Source organism: Lepidothrix coronata, unplaced genomic scaffold (assembly GCF_001604755.1).
Source record: "Lepidothrix coronata isolate B3197 unplaced genomic scaffold, Lepidothrix_coronata-1.0 Scaffold31, whole genome shotgun sequence".
Lineage (NCBI taxonomy): Eukaryota > Metazoa > Chordata > Aves > Passeriformes > Pipridae > Lepidothrix > Lepidothrix coronata.
The window spans coordinates 5,723,164-5,749,778 of NW_016690211.1; the positions used below are offsets into that span (position 1 = coordinate 5,723,164).

Here is a 26,615-nt window from a genome sequence, read left to right on the forward strand (position 1 = left end):
TTTTTTTCCCTTTCCTTGTGTGCATGCAGCCTTTCACTTTTGCCTTAGTAAACTGCCTTACCTCAATCTACGAATTGTTTTCCATTTTATTTTCTCTCCCCCTTCCTGATGAGATACAGGAAGATGAGATACAATGGCTTGGTGCATACTCGACATCCAGCTAAAGTCAACCCACCACAAGGTGAAAAGAAAGGACAGTCTGTAGGGGTGACTTGTGACACTGTTTTGACTGTAGATCCTGATCAGAACACCAGTTTTAGTAATCTGGATGCAGATTTACGAAGTCAGTCAGGTATGGTATCTTAGAAGAAAATGGGCACAATCTCTTTGGAAGTAATGATCATGGTTCAAAATATTCTTACAGGTAAGTTACTAATGTATTAGTACAGAGGAAGTCAAGAAATTGCACAAAGAACTGAACACTGATCATGAGTAAAAATGAAAAGGAAATTAAAGTTTTTTAATTTTCAGGCTTATAGCAGTTGGGCAAGATGACCTCCAGAGTTCCCGTTCAATCTCAACCATTCTATGATTCTTATTCTGTGATATCAGACAAAAATTGAGAAGCTGAGAAGATGGGAGTTACAGCATGTCACAGAATGACTGAACTGCTACTTTTAGCAGCTAGGAAAAAAACACCCCAATGTGGATCAGGATTAGAAAGGAAGCAAGGAGGCACTTGCTTCTGAAGGTGGCAGGTAAGAAATACTGTGCTGGGGGACAACCAGCGGAAGCATTCAAGAACAGGACTCCCATCCAGAGTGACCTGGGCAGGCATGAAAAACAGGTCTTGTGCAAGGCAGTGTGGACAAATGATGAGCTCCTAATGGAATTTAAAATAATAACCTAGAGAAGAGCCTGGAGAGCCTTTCCTACTAAGATCATAATGGACCAGCACTTCAGTGCCAGACACCATCCTTCATAGTTTTCCAGACCAGACAGGATAAAGCCTTGAGCCACATGTCCCAGTCTCCTCACTGATGCTTTGAGCAAGAGGTTGGACAGAGGACCTCCTATGATCACTGCTATTTAAAGTGATAAGAGTGAAGGCAGCTGGGGAAGAGTCTTCTGAATTGAGGGTTTGATCATAAATCGTTAGGCTTCAAGATGAATTGAGGTAGTAGTGCATCCAGCAAATGATTTATAAGGCAGAGCAGATAACAGTAGTGGGAATTTTTTTAAGTTAAATTTGATATTTATGAGACATAAAAAGCCTATTTGAGTATAAATTGCGTCCAATTCTTGTCACTAAAGGAAAACATAAATTAATGGTTTACAGCCCTTGATCTGGAGCTGTTTGTGGGCTGTGAATTAGCTCTAATGAATCTGCAGGTGGTGGCTGAGTAAAGTGTCAAAATTCGGACTGCATACTTAAATTTGATGATTAAGGGCTGCATCTCTCAACTCAATAATTATGGCCATAGGAGTTGAAGGATGTAAACAAGAGTCATGAACAACAGAGAGATCAAATAGAATGCCCACAAACACCAGTTTGATTAAAGTCCTTCACCTTTGGCAGGTAGGAAAGCAGAAGATGTAACAATCTATCCTGAAAACGTCTTTTTCATTGTTGATAATACTTGTTGGAATTTGCATTCTCCTACAAATTAGCTTTAAAAATGCTGAAGAGAATGGACCTGTTTCTCCTCACTGACCTCAGTTTAGGGCTGGGAGCAGAAAGCAAGCTTGCTGAATATTGTTGGTGTATCAGCTGGCTGTATGCATTATCAGCTGGCTGTATGCAGAGTCTGTATGCTTCTTTGATTTAAGATAAACTGTAAAACTTCTGAAGTACAGAAAAACTGTACTCCGTTGTCAGGTCGTAATAAGTGGGGTTTTTCCTGTGTTAGCCGGTTGAGTAATTTGAGCATGTTGTTTAGCAGTTCTAGGGAGTTCCCTGGTGACACAGGAAGGGGATATTGTGGCATCTGTCACAACTTTGTCCTCAATAACATGATAAATGGATGGGTCTTGGTCAGGTGTGGGTGTCTGTACATTGTCCTGTACTTCAGGAATTGTCAAGGATGAAAATACCATTTAGTTTTGTCATTGCAGATTTTACTTTTTTGTGACTATTACTGTCTGTGTGTTTAGTTTCAGTCTTTGACAGTGACATTTCTTATAAACCCTCTGTTATTTGAGGGTTTTATGGTACGATTGTTTCCATCTCTTAGCTGCAGTAGCCAATAAGCAACAGGAGAAGAAATCATATGGCTATGGAGTGTGGACCAAGGACATGGGAGTCTTACATTCAAGCACATTCTTTTCAAATTTATCTGATTTTTGTATTTTTTTTCTAGATAGCTTAAGGCAAATTACGAAATCAAGTGGGACTTAATTCTGGACAATAGTTCAGTAATGCTTGAAATATAAATATTAAGTGTTTTTCATTTTACACTGTTTATTTCCTTCCAACTAGCTACAATACAGTATTTGACACTTCTAAGTGTAATGAGTGTGGCTTTTATTTCTTTTTATTAAGCAGAAAAAATGTTCTGGTGAGAAAGGACACTTCAGAAGAGCTACTTTGTGTTCAAGGCTAGAGAGTCAGCTCTTTGATCAAAGTTGACTGGAGCCAAACTACTGAAAATGTGTCTTCCTCCTTATGCTTCTACATAGTTGTAGAAACCTAGCTTATCTTTCAGAGCCTGATATCCATATATAAGCTAAGAACAATATATTCTTCAGAACTCACTGTAAATGTGTGTGTTCCCTGCTGATACTGTCTGAGAAAACTATGGACAGTGGCTGAAATCAGTTGACTTTAGTGTTGTATTAGCATGTCATTCTTACTGCAGTGGAAATACTATCAAGCAGGATTTCATCGCTCTGTTGTCTTCCTCTTCTTTAACTGAGTCAGCTAAAATAGTTTTCAATATCTAATCTTTACTTGAATATCTCTGAACTTTAAAGAATGTTGTGTTTTGCTCTTCCTCCACTATTCAAAGTGACATATGGACAGTCATAGGGGATGATATGATTGTTTACAGACTTTTTTTCCTGGAAAGGTGAATGAGGTTTGAACTGAAAGAAGTTGACTTAATTTTGGCCTCCCTGTGCACTTCTCTTTATCACTGGTAGCAGAGAGGGGAAAACGGGGAGATGATTTACCAATAATTCTTTGTCTTCATCAACTCAGCCCCACCGCTCCCCCTGCTTAAAAATGCTGAGTTTCTCCCTTTAGGACCATTTTCATATATCACTTGAAACTATGAAACTATCCCTACAGCAATATTTCATGGGCTTCTCAGTCTAAACATACCAGTCATATAATAAAGTCAATTATATTGAAGACTTGTGTTTCCTTAGGAGATTCTGTGTTTTAAGGTCATATTCAACATGCTCAAATATACTAAATAAAAGGTAAAATTCTTCTCCAGAATGAGTGAATAGCTGAACTTCCACTGTAAGCTTTTTTGTAGTACTTTGGCAGCTCAGAGATCACTTCTAGAACGGAACACACTTGTTTTATTCATATTTATTGTCTAGATTGGTGAATATGTAACCCACCCTCACCAAACCACTTTGGGAAATCTTGTACAAGACTGCAAATACCATTATATACAACTTAAGTGTAGAAAGCAATGATTTATTGGAAGGTATAGGTAACGGGGTAGCATGTTAGTCCTAGCTAAATGCTAATGTACCCCTTATAAGACACCTGGTAAATCATGAGAAAGAACCTGACATCAGACCACAGCAACAAAAATGTTCAGTCTCACCAAATGAAGACTTGGTGTCCTGACTCCTCAGAAGGTACTGCTTAGCAACAACTGAGACATCAATCAGTGTGTTACCAACATTGTTCTCCTAAATCAAAACCACAGCACTTTACCACCTACTAGGAAGAAGATTAACCCTATCCCAGCTGAAACAAGGATGGGAACCAAAAAGACAAACAAAGGGAAAACACTCATCTTCCATTTCCCAGCTCACTCCGGGACTTCTCCATGCCTTATTGCCCCAGGTTATACTTTCTACCCTTAAGAGTGGCAACAAAGGGTGCGGGAAGGAGGCAAGAGTGGAGTTCTGGCCAATATGTAAGGATTTCACTCTTCTCTGCTGACCAGTGGGGGATACAGGAGGACCACATTCCAGTAACAGAACCAGGGACTGGGGAGAAGCAGATGAGCCAGCTTATCATGCTTGTGCAGAGGTGGAGTCTGCGATCCAGGAGGGGAGACAATATGACTCCAAGTGGGGGGGCCATGCAGACTGGGGAAAATACATAACTCAGGGGAAAAACCATACAATAAAAACGCAAGTACTTGTTGTTTTTCTGCTGCGCTCGATCCCAGAGAGCTGCTGCTGTGATGGACCTATTTCTAAAGCCGTTCTTTCCAGGATTCATGATCTTGGTGTTCTACCACAAGTATACTGAGGGAGCTGGCAGAAGTTCTCACTGAGCCACATTCCTCCATCTTTACCAGCAGTCTTGGCTAACCTGAGAGGGTCCCTGGTGACTGGAGGTTGGGCAATGTGATGTCCATCCACAAGAAGGGCTGGAAGGAGGATCCAAGAAACTACAGGCATGTCAGCCTGACGTCAGTATTGGGGAAGGTTAGGGAACCATCTTGAGTGCAATCATGCAGCACACACAGGGCAGCTAGAGGATCAGGCCCAGCCAGCATGAGTTTAAGAAAGGCAGGTCCTAGTGGATGAGGGGGAGGATGTGGATGTTGTCTACTTGGGCTCAGTAAAGCCTTTGACAATGTTTCGCACAGACTGCTCCTGGAAAAGCTGACAGCCTGTGATTTGGACAGGTGCATTCTTCATTGATTTAAGAACTGTTTGGATGGCCAGGCTCAGAGAGTGGTGGTAAATGGGGTTACATCCAGCTGGTTGCTAGTGGTGTTCTCCAGGGCTCAGTATTCGATCTAGTCCTGTTCAATATCTTTATTGATGATCTGGTAAATTTGCAGATGTCACCAAGTTGGATAGGAGTGTTGATCTGTTGGAGGGTAGGAAGGTTTTGCAGAGGGATCTGGATTGGCTGGATTGGTGGCCTGAGGCCAGTGGTGTGAAGTTCCACAAGGCCAAGTCCCAGGTCCTACACTTATGTCACAACAACCCCAGGCAGCGTTACAGACTGGGGGCAGAGTGACTGGAAAGCTGCCTGATGGAAAAGGACCTGGGAGTGCTGGTCAACATCAGCTGAACATGAGCCAGCAATGTGCCCAGGTGGCCAAGAAGGCCAATGGCATCCTAGCTTGCATCAGCAATACTGTGGCCAGCAGGACCTGGTCAGACCTCTGTACTCGGCACTGGTGAGGGCACACCTCAAATCCTGTGCCCTGTTCTGGGCCCCTCACTCCGAGAAAGACATTTAGGTGCTGGAATGAGTCCAGAGAAGGGCAATGGAGGTGGTGAAGGATCTGGAGCACAAGTCCTGTGAGGAGCAGCTGAGGGAGCTGGGGGTGTTTAACCTGAAGAAAAGGAGGCTCAGCAGTGACCTGAAAGAGCTTGTAGCAAGGTGAGAGTCTGCCTTTTCTCCCAGGCAACTAGCAACAGGACAAGAGGAAATGGCCTCAAGCTGTGCTGGGGAGGTTCAGGTTGGACATCAGGATGAATTTCTTCACAGAAAGCATGGTTAAGCATTGTAGTGGGCTGTCCAGTGGGGTGGTGGAGTCACTGTCCCTGGGATTGCTCAAAAAATGGGTCGACATGGCACTTGGTTATGTGGTAGGTGTTTGGTCAATGGTTAGACTTGATGATCTTGAAGGTCCTTTCCAGCCATAATGATTTTGTGATTGTATGATCTATGTGATGATGTGCTTCCTACCCTTTATTTTGGAGATATACCATGCTGTTGGACATATCAACTTTGAAAGATGCTGGCTCCAGAAATTATATGAATAATTTTAAAGCAGAATGTGGTGTGTGTGGGAAGAGTATATGTATGATAACCTGTTCTCACCTACATAGCCTTTTCCTTTTTTGGGGGTCTTTGTTAAAGTGTATGTTTGTAAAAAACTTGCTTCATTGCAAGTCACTACGAACTGCTGCAGTTCTCCCTGTGTAGTGGTTGTCTGTCTGGAGTAAATAATGCTGGTATTTGTCATAGAGAGTCTGCTCACTGTGGTTTTGGAGTGGAAAATTCCAAGAAATGGCACCTTGTAGTCCTGCTATTAAAGCCACTCAGAATTTTCAGTAATTCCTTTAGCCTGTTTGTACAAATGGGTTTAATTATGTTTCTCTGCTTTTGCAATTGTATTAAAAGGCTTGGGAAACTTGAATTACCGTAGAGTGAAAACATGTAAAAAATTTCTGTAATAAGTCACAAAAAGCATCACTCTGGGAACAGAGTCCCTTCTTTGCCAGCACAATTGCAATACAGCTGTTGTTGCAATGTTGCAATGCTGTGAAGGAAGATTCGACAGAAAGGAAATATTGTGTAGTTCTCTATTCTGAAATTGACAAAGGCTTTGTGGCCTTTTTAGCAAAATACCTGATTATTTTCTTGAGGAATAAATCTTCTCTAGAGCAGAGATTAAGAAGATTCACAAATAATTACACTTAGGCATTAAAACCTTTCTTTGTATATTAAATCTTGGTAGATGCACATAGCATAGTAATTGACACATTTCTTACTCCTTCTGTTAGGTTTGAATAATTTGTCGATTTGCCCCTAAAACTGTGTCAAATTAGAGTCATATGGTTGTTGCCCATTGTAGAGGCCCAGAGAAGCTGCTTTGAGTCACAGGATGGATTGTGGTGGTGCGTTCTCTCTCTTTCTCTCTCTTTTTCTCTTTTCCTTTCTCTCTTTCATTTGTTAATTCATCTGTCCCTCTCTAATTCCTCTCTTCCCTTTCACCCCACAGTTTCATCCAAATCCCACTGCTGTGTGCTTGTATATCATACCCGATATCATTACTTATTCATTGATATGGGAGTCATTAGCTTGGACAAAGTATTGCATTTAAATGAAGGCTATGGTCATAAGAACGTGGTTTTGAGGGTACTGCTGCTATTGAATTTTTATGTTATACTCAAGTGAAATCTAAGAACTACGTATTAATCCTTAAAAGCAGCCTTGCATGGAGTTTGAGTCTAGTGTATTTCTGGTAACTATTTACTGAAAAACAGTTATGTATACTCAGAAATTGATATCAGAATCTGATTATTTTCACTGGATTTTTCTTCCTTCAAATGACATCACTAAGGAATAGGAGGACACCCATGATTTTTATTTGTGTTCTACAATGGTTTAAGTCAATGGAAATCAGTACCCATCCCCTCCTCTTTACACTGGGAGAAATGAAGTGGTCAGGTGGTGGTTCAGGTCACTGGCCTAGGAAGAAATCAACCTTACAAGTTACTTGGTTAAAACCAGCTTTGTAACTTCTCAAGGTACAGTTCTGTGTGTTTTTCATCAAACCTGCTTTCATTATGACTTCACAATTAAGTCCTGCAAGGTCTATTTCCAGACTGGCCAGTGAAAATGCACCTCATTTTTCCACTTAACTACACAATTCTCTGTTCTGTGCCAGTGTGGTAATTAATACAGACTCACTGTAGTTATATGGTGGTCAGTAACATTATAGGGTGTGGTCACACAGAAGATAAATCGTACAGAAGGTAAATACTTTTCAGAACTGAGCTACCACAGGTAAATTAATTTATAATGAGGGTCAGATTTTTAGCAGTAGTTCTGCAGTATCCTGTCCCTGCCAGCAGGGACAGCGCAAATGCCTCCCTTTAAGAAGGGGTACCATCTGGGATCAACCAGTCCCGGAGCAGCCACTTCTGAATCACCAGCCGAAAGAACAATAGTAGAGAGGCGTGGACAATTAAAACTGTGAGTCTTCCTGTTGAAGATGCTTCCTGCCATGTGTTTCAGGAACAGCAGCTCAACTTTGCTCCCACCCTTAGGAAGAAGAACTAGTTCTTTTAAAGCATTCATGTGCAAAGTGGATAAAAGCATCTCAAAGTGTGGATATGCAAACACACTTTTGGCATGATTTCTGTCTTTGTTTCGAATCACTTCTGGTAAATCACATCCCTTTTTTTTGGCAAGATGTTTTTCTCTCTACTATTAAATTGTTACAAATGGTGGTAGCTGAAACAGTTACTGACAGTGTCCTCTGCATCCTGGAATCTCCTAAGTGCTACCTCCCAGTCCACACTCAAACATTTATGACTATGGACACTTTAATTTAAGCATATTAGTAGTCCTCAATCAGAAGGATGACTCAAGGTTTTTAAAAGTTATGCACATGTTTAACTAATCTGGTAGGTCTCGTGCAACTTTTCATCACTTTGAAAGACTGAGCAGCCATCTTTCAGTGAGTGAATGAAAACAATGTATTAATCTGTGAGCACTGGCAACTAATCAGACCAAGCTTAACATTTAATTTCCATTCAATTAAAAATAATTAAGGGTCTAATCCTGGCCTTTCTTTCATCCTCAGTAGAAAAAAATATCTGATGTGTCAAGGAGCATTTAGGTTACAGTTTGGGTCTGTTTCTGTTGAATCACATTTCTGTTTTATCTGTTACCTACCAGTAAAATAAATGGAAGTTTTGAAAATATCACTATACGTGCTAATGTATTACAATACTTCTAAATATCAAAGGGAATTTAGAAACATTAAAACAGTTTACAGTGTAGCCTTACACTGAGGTTATGGATGATGGGGAGATGGCAATATCATTCAAATATAAGAAGGGAATCAAAGGGCTGAATCTGATGACTGAGTAAAGAGAGTGAAGGCTAGTGGATGCTTCAAAAGTTGGAATGGGTGTTGAGCTTGTGTGTTAAAATAGCTACTGTAGGGGAAAGAAGGCTAAACAAACCTGATCCGAACAAGTGATGGAAGTCAGAATGAGTCAATCTACAGCTTCTCTTGCTTAGTGACACTAGTGTAGGACAAACACATGTGTTGTGTGTAATGGATCTCCTGAATTGGGGCCAAGACCTCTTGATGACGTCTATATTGACTGAGTTATTAAAACACAATAGCTGTTCTTGGAGAGTGTCTGTGTAGCAAGGACTGTCTGCTTAATAGGAGGCACATTACTATGGACTTCAGCTTTCCATTTACTGATTTCACAGTATCTATTTTAATTGCAAGGTTCCTTCTGATTTTCAATCCTGCTATTCCTTTTTGTGTTGCTGATGGCTGCAGTCTTCTTGCAAGTCATTAACCGGAATACATTTGTTAGCTTTAAAAGGAACCATCACTTGAGTTCTTCCTCTCACAGTGCTGATGCCCTAAATAATGCATAAGGTACCTACCTACTCGTGAGTGCTCTTAGTTGGTGGCTGTTACTCGATACGCTTGTCTTCGCTGTGCATGTTTGTGCTATTTGAACGAGCAGCTGAATTGATTCATCGGCACCAAAATGCAGCACACATCACCGCACAGCCGGCTGCTCAGTGCCCTTCGAGAGGGCTGCGAGGTTTGTGCGGGCACTCCCTAAACTTGTGCGACGGCGGGGCCGTGTCCCCGCGGAGATGGGGTGGTGTGGGGTGTCCGCGGGACAGGCGGAGGCTGCGATGCGGGTCCGGCGGGGCGGGGAGCGGCGGAGGCGGTGTCCCTCGGTCCCTGCGGGTCTCCGCAGCGGTGGCTCAGCGCGGCTGGTGCCTGTCGGGGGCCTCCGGCCGCCGGGGAAGGCAGAGAATCTCCCCGCCGCAGACCCCGCGGACGGCGGAGCCCAGCGCCGTGCGGAGTCTGGCACCGCTCCCCGCGAGTCCCGGCGGAGAGGGCGGAGGTTTCTGACCTTCAGAATTTCAGGAAAAAGCCTTACTTGGGCTGAGCTGGGCAACTTCCTATTTTGTACGCCCTTTCGCGGTCGCGGGGAGGCAGAGGCCCCTGCTAAACCAAATGTCCATTCTGCAGCCGAGGTAAGTGGATGTTTTCAGCAGAGGTCTCTCTGCTCGTTTTTGTTAACACGAAGTGTTGAAGAGTGTGAAACTTTCCTGGACTGTTACTTAGTTCTCTACCAGTGGTGATGTGTGCTTGCATTCCTGCCTCTCCAGCTGTTCAATCCAGACTTGGGGCAGGGCGTGCTTTTGCATCTATCCAGAACTGGCCAACTCCTTTCAGTTTCTTTCTTTCAAGTCCATGAGACAGTCAGAATTGAAATTCCCCATTTAGCTCATTGCATTCACCTCATTTTGAAAAGAATGTGATACATATACTTGGCAGTTGTTTTCTTTGTGTGTCTAATGGTTGAGTCAGTTCTCAAAATGCTTGCAACATATGCAATCACAAAGGCAGTAAAATCTCTTTCCTAACTGCTCTCTGCTTAAATTGTTTCTATTAACTCAAATTTTCTTGAAGTAATGTATCAGATTTTAATGCACTGGCCCCATGTTTCTTCAATGCTTGCAGTTTCTGCCTCCTGATAAAAAATATTTTCATGTTGTGTTTCTGTTTGTGTCCATCATGAGTATTATCCTCACATACTCATGCTCAAAGTGTTGCTTAGCTTCTCTCCTGTAATAGATTGTGTGATTTGTCTTTTGGAGGTGGAGGGTCTGGAGCACAAATCTGATGAGAAGCATCTGAGGGAGCTGAAGGTCTTTAGCCTGGAGAAAAGGAGGTTTGGGGGGGACCTTATCCCCCTCTACAAGTACCTGAAACAAGATTGTAGCCAGCTGAGGATTAGTCTCTACTCTCAGTTAACAAGTAATAGGACAAGAAGAAATTGCCTCAAATTATACCAGGGGAGGTGTTGTCAAGCATTGAAACAGGCTGCCCTTGGGGAGTGGTGGAGCCACTGTCCCTGGAGGTATTTAAAAGATGTATACATGTAAAATGATTCTATGATTGTCTAAAATAGTTGAAATCCAACTTTTAGACTGTACCTGTGAATTAAAACACTAATTGGGTAAGAGAATGTTTTCATACTTGAAGGAAGATTCATGTGTTAGGTAGAAGAACAGAACGGTCAGTTCAGATTTTTCTGTCAGATAGAGGCTTATCAGTAACAAAACAGGTCTCAAAAGGGATAAAAACAGGACGAAAGAAGTTTTAGATTTGTATCATAGAAGTTGCAGTATTGAACATTAAATATCTTGATTTTTCTATAATAATTGTGTAAACCTGGTGAATTTTTGCATTATTTGGTGCTTATAGGGAACATTTTCAATTAAAAAATGCCATACTAGGGGAGATGTCAAAATGTAGCTGTGTTCAGTAGGTCCTCTGGAGCCTGATTTCACACTACCATGCTGTGCTTTGGCTGGCAGTTTTGACAGGGATACAAAAGTATTGCTAGTAAAGTTTATAACATAAGTAGTAAACAAGCTGCGATGGGCAGGGCATGTCTCAAGGATGAAGGACCACCGCCTCCCTAAGATCCTGCTCTATGGTGAACTTACCACTGGCTGCCGCATGAGAGGAGCCCTGAAGAAAAGATACAAGGACTCCCTGAAACAACATCTCAGCCTTGGCCATATTGATCACCATAACTGGTCTACGCTGGCCTCAAATCGGGAGGCCTGGAGACACACCATCTATAACGCAGCTGTCTCCTTCGAGAACACACGCAGGATCACTCTCGAGGAAAAAAGGCAACGCAGAAAGAACCGTGTATTGCAGAATACACCATCTAAGGAGTCTTTCTGCTGCGCCTTTTGCAATCGGATATGTCTGTCATGTATTGGCCTCTTTAGCCACCAGCGTGCCTGTAGCAAATGTGGATAGAGCCTTCCCAAATCTTCGTTCACGAAGCCCAGCCATGATGAGTAAACAAGAGAAAAGCAAGATAGAGAACTTTCGTGAGTTGATCTAAAGCAGCAGGGTAATGTGATAATTGTCTTATGCAGGTCAACACCAAGATAAACATATTTGGGATCAAGGAATACAGAGGATGCTCAACAGGTCAAAAAAAGTCTTAGAAAGTAGTAATGTAAAGACCATTTTAGATAACTGTGTCTGTCCTCTGTTAGGGAAAAGAAAAGGGCTAATGTTCTGCTTCAATGTACAGTAAATAGGAATAGCAAGTACGTGCCTTGTAGTGATTCTGTGTTCCTTTGAGAACGTACGTGAGGTGTTTAAATACAGCAGTGAAAGGTGGTAAGGAATATGTGAAGGTTAGCTGTTCATTTATACATTCACTGAATTAATGTAGTAGAGATTGTAGCTCACCTCTGTAAGTTTTTCTCTGACTATTCAGATAGTGTGCCCACACTTGAGAAAGGATATTAAATACTTGAGAACCTTCAAAAGAGAATATTAAAAAATAATCAAAGGAAGTGGAAACCAGTGATGTATTATGTGTAAGAGTAAGCTTCAGGGTCATGGTCATCTCTTTTTGAGTGATAAGAAAGTATAAAAGTGAAGTTTTGTGCTCCTTTTGTTCCCTTTCCTTCTTGTGTCTGTGGGAGCACAGAATTACCTGCACTGTCCTTTGTGTTCTTCTAAGGCAGCACTGCAGGAGGACAGGGATTATAATTATATCCTTCATTTTGGGGCTGTAACTGATTCCCCAAACAGTCCAGGAAAGTTTTTATTTTCTTTCTTGCAAAACACGTTTTGTTAATGTTATTTAAGTAGACGAGTGCTTTATTCCAGAACATCTAGTTCCAGTCTTAAGTTAAGAGGCAAGACTGGTGAAGGTGAAATAACGCTCTGGAGCTGTACAGAAAATCTCACTTCTGATTTTTTTTTTTTGATCCTCCTCCCCTGCCCATCCATTTTGCTCATCTAGTTGCTTTCCACAGCAGAGCCAGCTTGTTCTCTGCCAACATGAAGGGGCATGAGGGCAACCATCCTGTCTAATAATGTCTTACTGACTGAAAATGTCTGATGCAAAATCATCTCTCAAAATAGACTCCTGTAGCCCAAATACACTTCATAGTAACTCAGACACTGAGCCTAAGAAGAAGACTTCAAGATCAGACCTGTACATGAAACCTGTGTAAACCATAACTTGTCTGTTTTTATTTTCTCGGTGAAAAAAGAACAGGGAATGACAGTGCTGCTATGAAAGCTACGTTCTTCTATATCACCAACATTTATTTCTAATGATAGTGATGGCCTGGCCTTTCTTTCAGTGAGCATTATCAAGTCAGATAGAATCATGTAGTTAAAATAAATGATCCATATGTAAAGATAAAGAAAATAAATCTAGTTTTGTGTGTTTCTAGCTTTAAACTTTCTCCCTAAAAATTAGGTTTTTCTTATAAGGTACAATATATTCATTAGTAAAGAAATATCTATTTTGCAGCTTTTTTTGTCTAGCTGAGCATTTTATACCTTAAGATATATTTAGAGGCTTATTTGTTATGGTTGTTCAGAGAATAATGGATTATATCGTGTTTACTAAATATGGATTAATTATTTTTCTGTATTAGTATCAAACTACATGTAGTTAATTATATTTAAATTTCAATATAACAACATTTTATATTAAAATGTGTTAATATTCAATATCCTGTTATATATTGTTTTATAAGAAAACAAAGGGTTTATCAAAACATGGTTTGCATCTGTAACTCTAGGGTATACTAAGCAAAATAACTATTATCAGCAGTTATTAGCAGAACTGACCTTTCCTGGTCACTATGTCCTTCAGAATTTTAGAACAAGAGTATCTTATCCTTTTATGCTTATTTTTTCTATTTAGAAACTGAAAGAGGAAAATAGCTTTCCTGCTTTTTCACTTTCCAGTTGATTTGCAGCTTTTATTAGCAAGTTGTTGAACTTGATTTTTTTTGTTGTTTTTGTTTTTAGAACACATTTCTCTGGTCAAAAGTTAGCGTGGGATTTCAAGGGCCTCTGCTTCATGTGGCTCCTACAGACCTATCTGTAAGCTTAGAAGTTTTCTCAACAAATATGTACTGTCTGAATTTATTTCATTTATTGTTTGAATTAATTTCATTTAAGTGGTGTTAGTAGGTTATGATACCATTGTATTTTCAGAAAGGCCGACATAATTTCAAATTTAATAGGTTTATTTTCCAAAATAAAATGGACCTAACATCTGTTTCAATAAAGTTCTATTTCAATGTTAATATTATAAATCATATTCATCCTGGTCTGCGGTTCAGCTGACTATTTTTAGCTCAGTTAAGGACTGTGGATTTTGAAACAGCGTGCTCAGGATCTTTCACTATAGTGTCATTTTCCCCATGGATGGCCTTGTCAGTGCATGATTTATAGAGATTAGAGAGTTGGGAAACTCCTCAAATTTACTGCTTCCTCCAGTATGTTTCTGTGTCATTCTCTGACCTGTGTAGAAAAACCTCCATTTTCCTCTTCTGAGGCTCACTGGTACTCACCCTTGGTGTAATCCTAACCAAATCTTGAAGATGATGCACCTTGTTGTCAAGAAAGGACACTGAAGTTCATATTTGGATCATTTGCCTGAAATGTTCTCTTTCCCTATGGGATTTGTGTAAATGCTGATGAATTTGAATCTTGCAGTTCTCAAAACTGTTGGTGATTGCTTTTCCAGTTGCATCTGTGCAGAACATCAGAGTGAGGTGGCCCAGTGGGGGCAGAATGGAGGCTTGGGCTTCTGGCATTCAGCGTTTGCTGCTCACATATAGGACGAGGTCTGTTTCTCCATAAGGCAGCCGACATGGCAGAGATGCAATTGATAGTGAAGACTAAATAAAAGGAGTGTTTATTCTGCTTCTTTCCTCTTTCATAGTTGATAGAAGAGTGTCAGACTTGGTAGGAAGGCATTCCCTGCCACATTCCAGCAAAGATGTTAAAAATTCTCAAGGATGACTGCAACAAAGAGTGGTGGTGAATGGTGCCACATCTGTTTGGCAGCCAGTCACCAGTGGTGTTCCCCAGGGCTCAGGATTTGGGCCTGTCGTGTTTAATTAATCTTAATTGATGATCTTGACAAGCGAATCAAGTTTGCCCTCAGTTTGTTTGCCCAGGTGTCCCAGTATGCCCAGGTGTCCAAGAAGGCCAATGGCATCCTGGCTTGGATCAGCAATGGTGTGGTCAGCAGGATCAGGGCAGTGATCATCCCCCTGTGCTCGGCACTGGGCACTGAGCACAATTCCATAGACAAGTTGCAAGGAGAGAAAGACTAGGGATAATGTGGGCCCTCTTCGGAAGGAAACAGCAGACCTGGATACCCTGGACAAAGAGAAAGACGATGTTCTCAGCCATTTCAATACCTCAGTATTCAGCAGCAAGTTCTCCAGCCATTTCACCCGAGCTGAGAAAGGCAAATGCAGGGACTGGGAGAATGATGACTCTAAACCCACTGTAGAAGAGGATTGGGTCTGAGACCATCTGAGGAACCTGAATGTGCACAAGTCCGTGGGACCCAATGAGAAACATCCACGGGTCCTGAGGGAATGGACAGATGATGTTGCTAAGCCACTATCCATCATTATTGAAAAATCATGGCAGTCAGGAGAAGTCCCTGACGACTGGAAAAAGGGAAATATAATGCCCAGTTTTAAAAAGGGGAAAGTGGAAGACCCGGGGGACTACAGACCAGTCAGTCTCACCTCTGTGCCAGGCAAGATCATTGAGCAGATTCTCCTGGAAACTGTGCTATGGAAGCTGTGGAAAACCAAGAGGTGATTGGTAACAGTCAGCACGGTTTTACAAAGGGGAAATCATGCCTGACAAATGTGGTGACCTTCTATAATGGGGCCTACAGTATTTGTGGATGGGGCAGAGCATTGCACCTGGACTTCTGCAAAGCGTTTGACACTGTCCCACATGACATCCTTGTCTCTAAACTGGAGAGACATGGATTTGATGGATGGACCACTCGGTGGATAAAGAACTGGCTGGATGGCAGCACACAAAGAGTTGTGGTCAGTGGCTCATTGTCCACACAGAGACCAGTGACAAGTGCTGTCCCTCACTGGCCAGTACTGGGACATGTTCAACACCTTTGTTGATGACACAGACAGTGGGATTGAGCGCACCCTTAGTGCTAAGCTTTGTGTTGCGGTTGACATGCTGGAGGGAAAGAATGCCATCCAGAGGGACCTTGACAGGTCTCAATGCAAACCTCATGAAGTTCTACAAAGCACAGTGCAAGGTCCTACACCTGGGTCAGGGCAATCCTAGACACACCTACAGGTTGGGGGAGAAATGATTGAGAGCAGCTCTGTGGAGAAGGACTTGGGGGTGATGGTTGATGTGGAACTCAACATGAGCTGGCAATGTGTGCTCACAGCCCAGAAAGCCAACGAAATCCTGGGCTGCATCAAAAGCAGCATGGCCAGCAGGTCAAGGGAGGTGATTCTGTCCCTCTATTCTGCTCTTGTGAGACCCCACCTGGAGTGCTGCATCCAGCTCTGGGGTCCCCAACATAAGAAGGACGTGGAACTGCTGGAACAAGTCCAGAGGAGGGCCATGAAGTTGATAAGAGGACTGGAGCACCACCCCTATGAAGACAGGGTGAGAAAGTTGGGCCTGTTCAGCCTGGAGAAGAGGTTATGTGGAGACCTCAGAGCACCTTCCAGTATCTGAAGGGGGCCTACAGAAAATCCAGAGTGACTCTTTGTCAGGAACTGTATTGATTGGACAAGAAGTAATGGGTACAAACTGAAAGAGGGGAAGTTTAGAAAAAGAAATTTTTTGCTGTGTAGTTGCTGAGACAGTGGAGCAGGTTGCCCAGGGAGGTTGTGGATGCTCCAGTCATTGCAATGTTCAAAACCAGGTTGGATAAAGCCTTGAGCAGTGTTGTCTAGTGGGAGGAGTCCCTGCCCATGGCAGAGGAATCTGGGATTGGATGATCTTTAAGGTCCATTCCAACCCCTTAGCACTCTATGCTTCTATGACATACTGCCTTTCCATTTATCGATGTGGCATGTTCTTTATTCCTGGTGTAACATCTACACTGCATGCAGAATTGTGCATGTAGTTAAAAACAATCTTAAAATTGGATCTGAATGGAAAAAGATTTCCTGTCCTGAAATGGAGAAGAGTGATAAGAAATGGTCTTAAATACAGTATGGCAAAAAGTTACTTTGGATAATTTTTCCCTCTGGTTCCTTTAAATTTTTAAACCATAGCACTTTCAAACACTGACATTCCAAAATGAAAATGGAAAATCTGAAGTATAAAGAAAATATTGTTTCATCAACTATGTTACACAAGTTTTATTTATTTAATGTGACCTTTATTGAGATTGCATCTGCCTGCAAGAAATCTGGGTTTGGTGAATCAATTCTTGAATTATTTGAAGAAGATGGTTCTGTTCATGCCATTTGTTTAGTTATCTGCATTTACCTTGCATAGGTGTCTTAAGTGAAATACTTCTAAATTTATAATGTGACTTTCACTCAGACATGTTTTTTCATCACTTTTACCTGTGCAACAGTAAACAGCCAAAGAGCTCTTTAGTCACACATCAGTATCATGACAAGCAGATGAGGCTTGAGCAGCATTGTAACCTGCAGAGTCACTACCCTTATTTCTGGCGGGTAGTAACTAGCAGCTGGCATGTCAAATAAACAGCTGCTAATTGGTACTAGAGAAAGTGGAAGCAGGAGGACTGAACCAAATTAACAGCTCACAGCTAGGAAAAAATGTTATGGAGGTCTCTCTCCCTAGTCTTCTCCTCTATTTCACCATCTAAGATGACTGTCTAACCGTGTAAGCAAGTTGCTTACATTTGCTAATGTAGCACAAATTCTTTTGTTTTTTCTTAGTTTTCTGCTATTTTGGCATGTGGAAGTGACTAACTGTGTGGGAAGTAGGGCACTAGAGGAGCAGTAGAAGAAGGGGGAAAAAGTAGCTGTTGTTACAGGGTGAGGAGCACCCACTGAGTGTGGACGGGATCTTTGTTTAATCTTTCTGGTGAGCGTGTGAAATCAGAATTTTTCAAAGGCTTCTAAATTGGCATCACAGCCACATTTGTTCTTTCAGTGCTCTGTTTCACAGCACTGTCCTTGGCACAAGGATAATTCAGAAATGTTTTCACGATTTCCCAATGCTTCTGAGTTCCAATTCCTTGCTAAAATAGTGTGGGATTTCTGGAGCTTATTAAAGGAATATGGTAAGGAAATGTTGTCTTTATTCTTGAAAACAGCTGAACTATTTTGGCTGAAATGTAGCCTCTTCTGTTTCATATACCCTTGAAAACAACAAACCGGAATGTGCAGAATATAAGCAGAAATTTTATTATGGGGAATAAACAAGACGAGTTAGGTGTGTACCACATGCCTGCAGGGCTGTGATCTTCAGACATCGTGGAGAGGTAGCGGGATGGTTCCTATGACTGGAGCATTGGAATGGAAGGATGTAGGCTCTTTAGGAAGGACAGGCAGGGGAGATGAGGAGGCAGTGTTGCCCTATATGTCAATGATCAGCTGGAGAGCATGAAGCTTCTCCTGGGGATGGATGAGCCAAACAAGAGCTTATGGGTCAGGATTTAAGAGTGGGCAGGGACAGGGGACATTATAGTGGGAGTCTGCTACAGGGCACTTGACCAGGAAGACCATGTGGATGAGGCCCTCTACAGACAGATAGGAAGAACCTCGTGTTCACATGTCCTGGTCCTCATGGGGAACTTCAACCACCCCAACATCTGTTGGAGGGACAACACAGTAGGGCACCCAAGTGACAGAGAAGCCAATGAGGAGAGATGCTGTGCTGTACTTTGTTCTCACCAACAAGGAGGGACTGGTAGAAAGGTGAAGCTCAAGGGCAGTCTTGGCTACCATGGCCGTGAAATGCTCAAGTTCAAAATCCTTAAGGCAGCCAGGACAATAGGCTCATTACCCTGGACTTAAGGGCAGCAGAATTTGGCTTCTTCAGGAATCTGCTTGGTAGAGTACTGTGGGATAAAGCCGTGGAGGGAAGAGGGGCCCAAGAGAGCTGGATGATAATCAAGGATAATTTTCTTCAAGCTCAGGAGCAATGCATCCCAGCAAAGAGGAGGTCAGGCAGAAACACTGTGAGGCCTGCTTGGATTAATAAGGAGCTCCTGGACAAACACAAGCACAAAAAGGAAGTCTACAGAGGGTAGAAGCAGGGACAGGTAGCCTGGGTGGAATACAGTGAGCGGCCAGGGATCAGGTGAGGAAAGCTAAAGCCCTGATAGAATTAAATCTGGCCAGGAACATCAAGGGCAATAAGAAAAGCTTCTGTAGGTATGCTGATGTGGAATACTTGGAACAATTGCTGAAGGTTCTTTTCTTTATTGACATCGATAGTGTAACCTGTCTTTACTGCTTTAAGAACATACACCATAGACAATTGAAGTAGTAATAGATTCTCTTTATGTACTGGATTTGTTTCCTCTTGGAAAACATCTTAGTACTGCTGGTTTTTTGGAGTGTGTCACTGGACAAACTCTACCCTCATTTTCTTTTTATCCCATGTGTCTTTTTAATGTTTTTTCTCCTGTTTCACGCTGTCCTAGCCTCAAAGATTATAAAATACTTTCCAAGATTTTTATCTTAGGAGAACTGCATGGAATTTCTTCCATTGTGCAGGAAAGTAACACTCAGAGAAAACAATAATTAATTTGAATACAAGTGAGAAATGCTAAATAGCATTATTAACTCTTACACAAATACTAACAAAGTATTACAGGGACATCTCTACTTGAAGTATGTTATTTTCATTTTTTTTTTTTATGACAGCATTTCGTGCCTGTAGTTACTGAGAAGGAAATGTTCAGCACTTTGATTTGGATGTTTGTCCTGCTCTACAGCTCTGTAGCAGGTATGTTTCTTGATTATTAGTACCTGTTTTGCCATAAGAAAATTTTCCAAAAAGCGATGTCCTCCAAATGAAATTTTGAAGAGTTCTGAAAACAGAATAGTGTATTTTAAAAGTAGGTTGATTAAGTAGTGTACAGCATGTGATAAACAAAGTCTCATTTCTATAAGTTTTTGAATAGGAGTTTATTATATGGTAAAAGCAGGCAGCCGGCTGGGTGACAGAAATGGGGACAAATTTCCCAAATCTGCACTCCTACTACAGTGTACATTTGGCATTTTCTTAGCTACTTCATGCATATTAATTATATCATATACATATACATTTTACAGTTTTTTGCTAAGCATTTAATATATGGGTTTTCTTACAGCCAAAGCTAAATGGTTATCTCTACAACCGATCATAATTCATGCATTCTTGGACAAACAGGCGCCTAAAAGATTTAAAGTTCTACCATATTTTATTCTTAGGATAGTAAGGAGGTTTTATAGCCCCTTGACCTTGTAAGGGTCTGTTTTATTTCTTTATGGGGGTGTAATTAAGTTTTACAATCCGTTTGTTTTATTTTGATGTAATCACCCATTTGTTTCACGAGTCACAATTATTTATTTATCACAATTATATGTAGAAAAATTAATTTATGGCAGTCTTGATGTCCTCTTCTGTACAGATTTATTTATTAAACTTATTAATGATTTAATAATTACAAATTTATGAAATTTGGCTTCAAGAAATAAGTAACAGCAAAACAAAACAACACAAAAGAGGTAGCTCTTTGCAGGACTTTAATGGGTGATTTTTGCACTGTTTGATAACTTTGGTGTTGAATTCATTCATTCAGCCCACTTAAATGTTTTTCTTTTACATGTATTTTAATTACAATTCCTACATTCTATCTGGCAATATAAATTCTAAGAGGTGTACAGGTGCTAATGAGATATTGAAATATATTGCAGCTTGGCTGTAAATTTTAACCTTATAAGTTTGATATATTTTCTGATATTGTAATTAGTAATGATAACATGTAAATGGTATGCATGTATTTTACATATAGGAATGTTTTAGAAAATCAAATTTTTCTTCTGTTAGAACTAGAGACATCTGAGTTGAAATGTCCCAATTATTTTAGTGAAGTTTTAGAAATGTCACTCCAATGTAACACCTACTCTAATATAGTAATTCATATGAACTGAGTTTTCAAACAGCAGTGTCTGATTTGAGTGACTAACTGAGCATTTTATTTGAATTCTCTTTGACAAAAAAAAATAAATTATTTTTAGACAACAAAATAACTTACAGTTTTTTCCACTGGTATTTTAAGATTAATTAGGCTATGTGATGCTTTGATTTTGTTTTTAGATGAAAACTCTATCAGAGATGCTGACATTTTTCCTTCATCTGCTGAAATTAAAAGAGGATCCTCCCTGAAACGATTTTGTATTCTTGGAAAACACCACATGCCTCACAGAAATGCAAGCCACATCATCTGGAAATTGAATGATGAATTGATTGCTCCAGAGAATTATAACATTGTGAATGAGACTGTATCTAGTATAACCATCCCTAATTTCACCTACAGCACAGCTTATCTGGAATGTTTCATGAAGTACTTGGACAAGGAACAGCTTCTGGTTCACAAAGAATTTAAATCTGGCTGTAAGTAGAAATACAGAAAAATTGATTTTAACATTTTTACTCTAGTAATTTTGCTTTTAAAAGAGCTACTTTTGGTTTTTTATCTTGTGGCATCATAAAACACCTGTATTCAAGTATCTCATTTTTTTTCCCCCTGAAATAAAGTATGAATGTACGGGCATTCCTTACTGACACTGGTCTAAAACCTCTCTGATCCCAGCTTTTAGCCAGTTGAAATTTTCTGATGAGTTCCAACAGTACTGGGTATATCCCTTTGTTATATCTTTTGTCTAACTTAGCCATATTTGGCTTTCTCCAGAGAGGACTTCCTCTCTAGTCCTCTCTTCCAAAGAAATTTTAGTTATAAATCTCTTACGGAGAAGGTTGAAGTATGTATATGAATTCTCTAGTTTATTGAACAGATTAAGTCCAGATTATACAAATGTATGCCTGGAGGTCCCATTCTAATAAAGAAGCAATAAATGCAGAAAGACATGTGTAGAATAAAATCCAGCGGAAAGTATTGCTTGTCTGGGAAGATCATTGTGCCATAAACTTGTCAATAACAGAAAGTTCTTTTGAATGTTCTATTAGATGGGACAGAAAAGTACTATTTTGAAAAGAGGGCTTTTTCATCCAATTTATTTCAATGGGGGCACAGTTTTCCTCCTTTCCACTCCAGTTTTTTCTAACCAGTGAAGTAACCTAGCTGTAACAAAGAAATCTTTGAGGGTGTTACATTTTTGTGGATGATTTCAGACTACAGAGATTGTAGAAGATTGTTTCCTTTATGCTGTCTTGCATAAAGAGATAAAGAGAGTCCAGAATTAGTGATCTCTTCAAGGTCACCTAGATCTGTTTCCCAGGAATTTGTCTTCTGCACTCTGTATGTGATTAGATGTTCTCTGAGGGAATCAAGAGGAGTTTTGTCTTTCAAAGTATGCCTCTTTTTTTGGAACATTTGTACTATTTCTTTGTTTTTCTCTTACTTTCAGGACTGCCATTGAGCTACAGTGTGTTGCAGGTGGGAGGTGGGGTATGTGTGTACTTAGAGGTTCAGGACAGTGTATATAGTGGTTTGATACAAGCTAGTTAATCGGTTGCTGCCTTTAGACCACCTAGTAAAGTATTTTCAAGAAGTAGCTGGAGAAAATCTCTCTGTCTCCCCAGGGAAAGACGGACTGGTTTTGATTTTGATCTTATGAAGAGTTTAGAGGGCAGTAAGGAATAATAAAATGAAGCGCTGTGCAATACATTGGGTGAAGTTTGCCATAATCTGCTTTTTGACCAACAAAATCAGCTGTACATTAAAATTACTTATTTGCACTGGGTTGTTTTTTTCTTAAACCTTTATCATTGCAGTTCCTCCAGACACTCCGGAAAATATTTCCTGCATTTATTACTTTGATGATAACCTTACCTGTACCTGGAATTCAGGAAGAAAAACAAGTTTTACAAGAAACTATACTCTTTACCGAAAACTGTAAGTATAGGAGGTGTTGGGAGCTGGGTTGCTGGAGTGTGATAACCAGCCTGCTTTCCCTCTCATCCTGACTTCTGTTTAAAGACAACCTGGAAACATCATGGAATTCAGAAACATCATGGCATTAATGTAAATTGAATTAATTAATTCAGGGTTGGTAATTGTTGAAAAAAGTTACAACGATCTTTTTACTGTGCTGTATAAAGAAATTGAGCATGCTCAACCCAATGTTCAGTAGAGAAATGTTTATATCAGAAGTGATATGTGCTTGTTCCCTTGAAGTAGTGTTACTAATTAGGTTGAAATTGTAGGGTAGGAAAACCTCTTTAGTTTTATCTCCATTGTAGGTTTGACATTTTAGGCTTCTACTTTTTCTATGTGGAACTTTCTTACTTCTTCTGGTGCTTATATGACTTATAACTTAGCTGAGTTAGCGAAATCAGAAGCTATTGAAAGTATGTTTCCTCTACACGCACAAATTCTTCATTAACCATACAGTGAATTGGACTGCAGAACTATTTCCAGTCAAATCTAACCATTAATTTTCATCCAGGTAACTCCCCAGCTGAGTTTAACGTATGACTACAAAAGCATTGGTACAACAGGTGGAGAGCCATGGGTGGAAACCAACAGCCCTGCATGATAGAGAAGGTTGGACTGCTGCTTTTTGCGGCAGCACAGGCTTACACTAGCTTAAAATGTTGACGAAATACCAGCCCCAAAAAGCATTTTGAGTTACAAAATTATCTGCTTGCTTACTGCATCGTATGGAACATTTAGCACAAGCCCCTTATCTGAGTTTTCATTAGTTGAAGAATTTCTCTGTGGGTCAGTAAAATGAAACATATTTTGTTAGTTTTGCATTCTACACTATTTATTATGAAAGTAAATGCTGTAAAGACAACATATTGTCAGTATGTTCTTTCTGTCAAATTTCTGTTGCCTTGGGATAGTTTGGCAGTGGTGGATTTTGGCTTTTTTCTGTATTTAAAAAATGAATAAAAGCTTGTTATTACATAGTTCCATGTGGCATGTGTTACTAGCTCAATCAACCTGTCTGTATTTTTAAAGGAAGTCCTATATGGAGTTATATGATTTCACTTCTCTTTGAGATTTTAATAAAAAATAATCACAGCATGTGGATTTCCTATTAAGGCCTTTTTACGCTTTGCTCTGCTCCTGGAAAATGGTTTTACTAATTGCAGTTAAAACTAACTGAGTCTGTGCAGACTATTTATATGCATTTGCATAAGCAGTACCATTAGGAAAGAGTATTCATTGCACAAACAAATCATCTAAAGATGTTCACTGGTAGAAAAGTCTTGCAACCTCAAAAATCTATAAATAATAACCCAATAGTGAGTTTGAATTATTCTAAGAAAAATCTCTAACTCCTATAATTTTTCTCTTATGTTTTTTAGGGTGACTAATCCAAATACTATAGTCAGCTCCTGCCAGAGTAAAACAGAGTCATGTTCATTTCTATATCCAGATACTCCGTATAGTAGTGCTTTTTGTTTTCAGGTGAAAGCTGAAAATGTTTTGGGTGAAGCCTTATCGAAGTGTGTTCCTATAGCTATGGGAAAAATAGGTAATTAAAGAAGAGTTAAATAAAGATTTAATTGATGGTCTTTCTGTATAAAATTCTTCAAAGTGGTGTGTTACAGCAGTAATTTTCATAAGTTTCTTGATTTTACAGAGAGTTAATGAAAAATGACAGGGTGCTGTATTCATACTATGAAACACCTAACTGCAGCAATATTTTTTTAAGATAATGTCTGATGTATCCATTATAAATTACTAAGTTTTAATTATTGACAAGTAAAGGCAATATACTAAAGCTTTTTGTTGAACTAAGCGGTACTTGGACTGTACTTTTCTATTCCTGAGTGGTACTAAATGTACTGCAACACCCAGCTGTAATTTCTCCAGGGCCGCCTATCATTTACTCTGCTATTCTACTTTCTGGTTAGGCATGTTAAAAACCACCTGTTCTGTGTGCAGTAATAATAATTGCACACAGGAGCAAAAATAAATATTTTGTCTACCTCTTCTCCCTGCCCTGTGCTCTATTTTCCTCTGTTCACTTTGGTGTAGATAATCAATAATCCTTATTGCTGCAACACTCGTCAACTTTCCAGTCATATGCTCCTTTATTCCTATGTTCCAACCTGCTATGGCTCCTCATTACTCTTCACATTCTCTGTGCCAGCCATCTCTTTCCTCTTTGCTAATCCATTCTTTCCCCACTTTGTCCTTCACACTTCTCTTCCCCTCAAACCATTTTCAGCTGAATTCTTCCTTCCTCTGCAGTTCAGACTTGTCTTTCGCATCCCAGCCCTGCTTTATTTATTTTCCCTGCTGTTATCTCTGAGTAGTATTTTTCAGTGCTGATACAGATGAAAGAAATCTGCACATGTGTTTGAGAGCAGGTTTGTGAGCAAAATCATAGAAAAGCTTGACTGGCTAGGGACACCTTCTGCTAGACCAGGTAGTTCAAAGTCCCATTTAATTAAATCAGTTATATGTGCAATTTCTTAAAGACAACTTCCCAAACTTAGAGTTATGTCTGTGAAACAGACTATCACATGAATACTCTGATAGGACATGTGTTACTGGGATACTGATTAAACTTCTTGGAACACACATAGCCAGAGAAATTCTAGACTTTTATAGAGGCATTTTCTCCTCTTAATGGTTTTTTTTTTTTTTTTTCCCTGCATTCTAGAGAAATTTGACCCTCCTGAAATACTTTTAGTTAAAACAATCAGCGGTATAAAGCAGTTACTTACAGTAACCTGGAAAATGCCTGAGAAGATTGTCCCTTCACAAGATTTAACTTGCCAGGTTCAATACAGAAACTTGTATTCAAACTCTACAGTAAGTTACATCATTTTTCTTCTGAATGCTAGTCTCTTTGTGACTAATACTGACTAATGTTATAAAAGTTTAAATAGGAAAAAGGCAACAATTAGTTTGAACTAATGTTTAAAAACTTGTTATTTTAATGGAATGTAATAAGGTATTCATGGTTTTAAGAACATTGTTTTGTTATCTAGGATTAATTGTTCTCTTTCTTTTGCTCCTTTTCTGTTTTGTACATACCATACTTCTCAGTATATTTCTTTGAAAGGCTTAAGGGATGATCCTGGGCCAAGGGATTACACAGGCAGTCAATCAAAATATTTTATTTTCCCCTTGCATTCTGGTGTGGAAAACATCACTTACTCCCTAACAAAATAGTTGAATCTGATTAAGAGGGACTAATGTTACATTAAGTTTAAAGTGAACTAAAATATGAATTTTACAGGATAGAAAATAAGGGAAGTTATTTTTCTGAGTTTATCTTTCTGACAGTTAAATGGAAATGCAGGTGCCAAATTATCTATTCCTATGCTCCTCAATATGGAAGGGATTCTGTTTGTAGTTTTACTGTTTCCTCTGTCAAATTCAAGAATGGTACAGGTTCCTTGGCTTACTTTTCTGAGTTCATTGGACTTAGCTGTCTGCCTTGATCTTACTGTTTCATACATTGTATGTGTAATTTTGTGAGAGAAGAATTCATCAAGGTAGTCTTCAGAGCTTTCAAGAAGTTCTTAATACTGAAGATGATTCTAATTAGCATTCTTTTCACATTTTCATGGCAAGCATCTCTACTGTAGATGACATACTGATTTTTGGAGTCGAGATATAATATTTGGGATGATTGGATGGGCAGAATAGCTCAAATCCACTTGGGATATTAGAAATGGAACTAATAGTTATTAAAAAGACCTGTTCAAGATGTTTATCCCTTTGGAGTCAGGGCACTGGTGTCCTTGTGATGCTTGCTTGCTGTGGGGTCCTTCCCCAGCATTGAAAACATTCACATTTTTGTAAAGTTATAG

General features: G+C 39.9%; 1 protein-coding gene across 7 annotated transcripts in view; it reads left to right on the plus strand.

The window, feature by feature from the left end:
* DDX4 (DEAD-box helicase 4) overlaps positions 1-26,615 on the plus strand; it is a 68,445-nt gene that overhangs the window by 25,673 nt on the left and 16,157 nt on the right. For all 7 annotated transcript variants that reach the window (XM_017811298.1, XM_017811300.1, XM_017811301.1 and 4 more), the window contains 5 exons: positions 19,532-19,613; positions 20,970-21,266; positions 22,608-22,728; positions 24,150-24,319; positions 25,457-25,608. In XM_017811298.1, coding sequence (XP_017666787.1) covers positions 19,532-19,613; positions 20,970-21,266; positions 22,608-22,728; positions 24,150-24,319; positions 25,457-25,608 — 822 coding nt within the window. The remainder of the gene's footprint in view (positions 1-19,531; positions 19,614-20,969; positions 21,267-22,607; positions 22,729-24,149; positions 24,320-25,456; positions 25,609-26,615) is intronic.